This window comes from Erigeron canadensis, chromosome 1, assembly GCF_010389155.1.
Source record: "Erigeron canadensis isolate Cc75 chromosome 1, C_canadensis_v1, whole genome shotgun sequence".
Lineage (NCBI taxonomy): Eukaryota > Viridiplantae > Streptophyta > Magnoliopsida > Asterales > Asteraceae > Erigeron > Erigeron canadensis.
The window spans coordinates 40,843,840-40,850,629 of NC_057761.1; the positions used below are offsets into that span (position 1 = coordinate 40,843,840).

General features: G+C 30.1%; 1 protein-coding gene across 1 annotated transcript; it reads right to left on the reverse strand.

Annotated features, from left to right (window-relative positions):
• Positions 1 to 2,724: 2,724 nt before the first annotated feature.
• LOC122592438 lies at positions 2,725 to 4,510 on the reverse strand. Its single transcript, XM_043764665.1, has 4 exons — positions 4,168 to 4,510; positions 3,187 to 3,398; positions 3,063 to 3,138; positions 2,725 to 2,969 (listed from the first exon to the last, which is right to left on the reverse strand). Exons 1-4 carry the CDS (start codon positions 4,508 to 4,510, stop codon positions 2,725 to 2,727), a joined length of 876 nt encoding a protein of 291 aa, XP_043620600.1.
• Between the last annotated feature and the right edge of the window lie 2,280 nt (positions 4,511 to 6,790).

A 6,790-nucleotide genomic window follows, 5' to 3' on the forward strand; every position in this document is an offset into this window, starting at 1 on the left:
TATAAATATTCTAATGATATTTGCCTAAATTAGTTTTTTTTTAACAAATTATCATTAATTTGTATACTAATAAATATCTAACATTTGAAAATTGCAATAAATTTAACATCCTAACACAATTAAATAGTACTAAAATATAAATATTTTAATGATATTTGCATAAATTAGTTTTTTTTATAAAAATTATCATTAATTTGTATACTAATAAATATCTAACATTTTAAAATTGTAATATCTAACATTTTAAAATTGCAATAAATTTAACATCCTAACACATATTAAATAGTACTAAAATATAAATATTCTAATGATATTTGCCTAAATTAGGTTTTTTTTTTTTAAAATTATCATTAATTTGTATACTAATAAATATCTAACATTTTAAATATGCAATATCTAACATTTTAAAATTGCAATAAATTTAACAACGAAACACAAATTAAATAGTACTAAAATATAAATATTTTAATGATATTTGCATAAATTAGTTTTTTTTTAACAAATTATCATTAATTTGTATACTAATAAATATCTAACATTTTAAATATGCAATATCTAACATTTAAATATGCAATAAATTTAACAAAAAAACACAAATTAAATACTAATAAATATAAACTAATAATGATATTTGCCTAAATTAGTTTTTTTAAAAGTTAACAAGGATACCGGATCGGTGTGGAAAACTCTAGCGTCGTAGTCAAAATGAGGGGCCGCCTCTGGTATGTCAAATTCTTCATCAGGTTCTTCTAAGTGAAGCTCAAAACCTTCCGCACCCATTTCGCTCCATATACTTTCAAAATCCATCTAAAATAATGATAAATTATAATAATAATACTAAAGATCTACAATTTATAGTATATTGAAAATCTAATGTATATCTATATATCTATATCTATATATATAAATGAAAACAATAATATATATATATATATTGAAAACTGATAATAATAATATTAAAGATTGTGAAAGAACAAATATATTGAGATGTTTAGAACAATTTATAGTATATTGAAAATCTAATGTATATCTATATATCTATATCTATATATATTTGTGAAAGAACAAATACTAAAGATTGTGAAAGAACAAATAGAAAGAACAATTAGAACTTGAAAGCGATTGTGAGAAAAGCGGACGCTATAAGTTTCCATATATAGAACCGCACGTACACTGAGGACTTGATGGTCCACAGTGGAGTTTGTTTTTATCTACTTTTTGCAGCGACCCTCGCTGCAAAAAGTGGATAAAAACAAACTCCACTGTGGACCATCAAGTCCTCAGCTCGCTGCAAAAAGTAGATAAAAACAAACTCCACTGTGGACCATCAAGTCCTCAGTGTACGGTCTCGTACACTGACTTTTTGCAGCGAGGGTCGCTGCAAAAAGTATGGTCATTTTATTAAAAAACTGGTCGGGTCACCAGGCATACTGAAAATCCGTAGAATGAAAAATATGGTCCACGACCACTCCACGTATTTATTGAATGAACAGTCTGAAGCCGTGTCACACGTGATCCATCGAATTTGATCAGGAGTTTGTAATTTCAAACGTTTTGAACACTTTGAAATTATGCTGATATCATGTATACGTATGAAGTTTCGTTGCATGTTCCTTTCTTGCACAACTGTTGTCAATTTATGTTGTGTTCTGATTGTCGAATTCGATTTGACCTTTTGGCATCATCCCCCAAAACTAATTAACTCCATTAGTTAATCGTTTTGAAGTTTTCAATACTAACGACTCAACCATGTTATTGCAATCTTTTACGAGGATAAAATATCACAACAACCAAATCCATGTTAGAGAACTTCATTACCCAACCTCTATATATAATTAAAATATAATATGTTTTTTATTACGTGAAAATTAGTTAATCATGTTATCCTATTTTTTGATTTTTTTATTCTTTTTTTTTTATATTATTTGATTTAATATATCCTATGTGCATGTTATAATTATTTATTAATTATTACTGTAATTACTTTTAAAAAATAAAATCTCAACTATTTATTTAAATTTCAATTTTTATATATGCCATGTTCATCTGATTCATCCTCAAAAACGTAACCCATTGCCCATTGGTATATACTTAGACTAAGAGGAGTGGTGTCGGGGGAAGGAGGGGCGACTTATGTCATGTGGCATGGAGGATAAAAAGAGTTGCCCTTCAAAAAGGGTGAAAATTGGTGGTTTTTTAAGTAAGGGGCGACTTGTGCCATGTGGCACTTTCAATGATTGGTTTTAATAATTGATTTTTTTTTTGTTTTAATTTTTTATGATTTTCATATTATTTTAAAAATAACAAAATTTCTATAAATAGTAAAATAAAATACTAACCATTAAAATTAAAATCCAACACATACAAACTAAAACATAAAAACCACACATCAAACACATAAAAAAATAAATTATTCGATACACAAACACAAATAAATAACTAATAACTAATCATCATCGCTAAAGTAGTCATCGACTTCCAGTGACACGTATGGTGGAGGATTTCCCCTCTTGTTTTCCCAAAGATGATCTAGCAAATCCACTAAGAGCATGTTGTGGGTTTGGCTATTTCGTACGGCTTGTGAACTCGAGATCCGTTGCTCCATTGGAGTTTGTTGTTCCCAATACGCCGGGTCTAGTGTCGGGTCTTCATCGTTGAAGTCTTGACAAAAAGCTTTATCTTCATCCTCCAATATCATGTTGTGTAGAGTGATACACGCGTATATCACGTCATGCATCCTCTGCTTGTCCCAAAACCGTGAGGGAAAACTAATAACTTTCCAACGCTTTTTAAGAACCCCGAATGCTCTCTCGATATCCTTTCGCGCCGATTCTTGTTTTTTTTAAAGTATTTTCTCTTTTCATCAATCGGGTCAGTAAAAGTCTTCACAAAATTGGAATATTCAGGGTAGATGCCATCTGTCAAGTAGTATCCGGCTTTGTAGTAGTTGTTGTTTGCATAAAAACCAACTGTAAATTAAACAAAAGCTAATATTAGTTAACAAAAGCATATATAATATATTACTACATATTATATACATAAATGTTAAGTACGTAATTAACCTGTAGGTGCCAAGCCAGATATAATTTCTTCCAAGACTGGGGACGCCTCAAACACGTTGATGTCATTGTTGGACCCCTGCTGACCAAAATATGCATTCCAAATTCACAAGTCAGTAGACGCAACCTCCTGAAGCATCAATGATGGTCTACCAACATCCCCTCTGGTGTGCAAACCGCGCCATGCGGTTGGACACATCTCCCATGGCCAGTGCATGCAATCAATACTACCGATCATACCAGGGAAACCATGAAGCTGCTCATGCACATCGTATATTCGTTCAAGATCCATAGATGTAGGTCTCCGTAGGTATGTCGGTCCATACATTTCATTTATACCTATTTAAATTATTTGTAAATACGTAAATGAATTAATATAACTAAATATTATGTACGCAACTATATAATATGTACGTAATTATATAATATATTACTAAATATTATGTACACAACTATATAATATGTACGTAATTATATAATATATTACTAAATATTATGTACGTAACTATATAATATGTACATAACTATTTAATATATAACTATATATTATGTACGTAACTATATAATATATTACTAAATATTATGTACGTAACTATATAATATGTACGTAACTATTTAATATATAACTATATATTATGTACGTAACTATATAATATATTACTAAATATTATGTACGTAACTATATAATATGTACGTAACTATTTAATATATATAACTATATATTATGTACGTAACTATATAATATGTACGTAACTATTTAATATATAACTATATATTATGTACGTAACTATATAATATATTACTAAATATTATGTACGTAACTATATAATATTTACGTAACTATTTAATATATAACTAAATATTATGTACGTAACTATATAAAATGTAACTAAATATTATGTACGTAACTATATAAAATGTAAAATTAATATAAAATGTACGTAACTAAATAATATATAACTATATATAAAATGTACCTTTACAAAAATATATCAGCGACTCCCGGGAAGTCCTAGCCGAAATCTCCAAATGCTCGTCAAACAAGTCGACGCTACACCCATATGCTAATTGACGAAGCGCGGGGGTAGTCTTGTGTATCGGCATGAACCCAGCTTCCCACGAGCATCCATTCTTTGTTGAAAATATGGATACCTTTCTTCCAAGTCATTTGTAATTCTCAAAAATAGCCGCTTGCTCATACGATAGCGCCGTCTAAAATCCCTCGCGCCAAATACGGGTCGCTCAGCAAAGTAAAGGCGGACCAATCGCGCGTATGCCTCCTCACGTCGACGTTCCAGAACCGTTCTTCTTCTAGGCGAAAGTTGGTCTTCCTCGTCCTCCTCGTCTTCCGCGGCTTGAATCATAGTAGTAACTATCAAAGCAACGGTACTAAGAATAGCGTCGTCGAGATCGATTGAATCATCGGATGAAGAGGGTGATGGAGGATCCATATCCGTAATATATGTATATATTTATGTAAAAATGGAAGAAGATTTATGTGTTTGTGTGATGGTGTTTTGTATATATGTATATGTTTTGTTAAAAAAGGAAGAAGATGAAGATATATATAGGAAGAGGAAAATTAAAAAAAAAAAGCCGTTAATGGCTTTTTGGAAAGGGGGAAAGATCTTGAAGTGAGGAGGGTCAAAGGTGAGGTCGGGCGAGGGAGAGGGGTCGGCCAAACGGAGAGTCGGTGGACGGGGGTGGTGTGGGGGGCGAGAGAGGGTGAGAGAGGGCGAGGGTCAGGGAGAAAAATGTCCACTCCGTCTAGTCTTAATTGGTTAAATATTTATTCAGTGAATTATTGTTTTTAACTTTGATCTGAAATCTATGCAAAAATCATCAACTACTAACTTTGGTTGTTTAATAAAACAATCTTTTTTAAAAACCTTTATAATTAATGTATGTTAAACCTATATTAGTTATATATTTTTCAAGTCTACACATTAACTTTTATATGAATTATGATATCAGTAACGGAGACGTGTAATGCCACATTATTAATGGTTGTTTAATAAAACAATCTTTTTCTAGTTTTTTTTTTTTTTTAATGGAAACATTTATTATTGCTTCTATATAACTTCATTATGTGGCATTCTTTTTTTTGTCTTGTAAGATTTTTACTACAGTTCTTTTAAGTTATATATATAGTTATAGTTATTCATGTAATATAAAATTTGTAAATATTTAGTAATCATTTTATTATAATATTTCCTAATAAATTTATTACATCATAGTATTTAATGATCGATCCACGGGTATTAAAATAACATATATTATCTATTAAGTATAATATTTCCGTTTAATTATTATAATGTTACCGTTAAATGGAGGGTTTAATCTATTATAAAAGGAAAAAACCACAAATGATTTGGTCAAGGTACGAAAACATATTAGAGAAAATCCCTAAAAGATAGTCACTTTGTACCAGTCTAAATATGTTCAAAGGTATGTACATGCTATTGGAAATATATTAGAAATATATTAGTATTAACAATATTCAAACTTGACATAAACAAAATAATAGGATTGTATATATATGACCATTGAGAGAGCTACATGGAATTCAAAGGTGACCCTAGCAACCCATTAAGCTATAATGTAATTGGTTATGCGACATTACATACACTTAGAATTTCATATGTTCAGCTCAATTTAGTTTAAAGTTACTACTTGTTTATTAACACTTGCTTGATATCTTGTAAATTATTTAGCCACCTGAGATCTAAAATCCTGATATTGTCACTGTATACAACTACGTTTTTAAAGTACGTACCAAAATATAGTATTAGTAACCTTTTAAAAGAAAATCAAAAAAGTTAATTAGCCTCAATTTTTTATTTTTTATTTTAAAACTGCATAGTTATATTTATATAGGTAACTATAGCAAGGCGCTATTGCAAAAGAGTACAATTACATGACAAAATACATGAAAGCAAGGGAAAGCTATTCTAGACATACAATAACAACACAATCTAGAACCTGGAATTTAATTGTGAAGACTTCAAAATTGATGAAAAAATTTCAAGCCAATTACGTATAACAAAAGAAAGATAAAACTCTACATCATCAGAGAGTAACCTTATAAGTTGTTTAGATCAATTAAAAGACTGAAGTACTCCGTATAATTTATTATTCATTTCGTAAGCCACTTCTTTCACGAAGAAGATAATTACAAATTATTCACATTTTGATCGATTTGCATCATGTCAAGGATAATATTACTTTCTCATCTATACACAGAATCGATATATATAACAACGAGTCATGATCTAGCTAGGAACCACAAATCCAGAAAATAACCGTACTTTGTGGTTGACCAAAAAATTAAACACCAAAAGTAAAATCATGACCAGGTCGTTTTTTCTCTATCCCGTGAGAAACAAAATTACGAAATATACACTAATTAAAAAAATTATTGTGGTTTATGAACACCTCGAACATCACCTCGAATGCGCCACGGTATACAGTCTCACGTTTTTCAAACACCAAAAGTAAAATTATGTCATATTGTTCAAGTTAATACTTAGCTACCAGTGCCCCTATATCTTACCGGCGAATAAAATTCAACCTTCCACTTTTTACCTTAATTTCAAGGTCAATAAAAAGAGCATGACTAATACACATTAAGACCACTATATATTAGCCGAAAGTCAATATCCATGTATTTTCAACAATGAAATACTCATTTCGGGCGATTAAATCCAACCACCCCCAATTCAACATGCTAC

Coding starts and splice junctions, on each gene's coding strand:
- LOC122592438 (XM_043764665.1), bottom strand. CDS start 4,510: ATGGATCCTCCATCACCCTCTTCATCCGATGATTCAATCGATCTCGAC. Junction 3,399..4,167: donor GGATGCTCGTGGGAAGCTGG/GTTCATGCCGAT, acceptor TAATTTAAATAG/GTATAAATGAAATGTATGGA. Junction 3,139..3,186: donor CATCATTGATGCTTCAGGAG/GTTGCGTCTACT, acceptor TTTGGTCAGCAG/GGGTCCAACAATGACATCAA.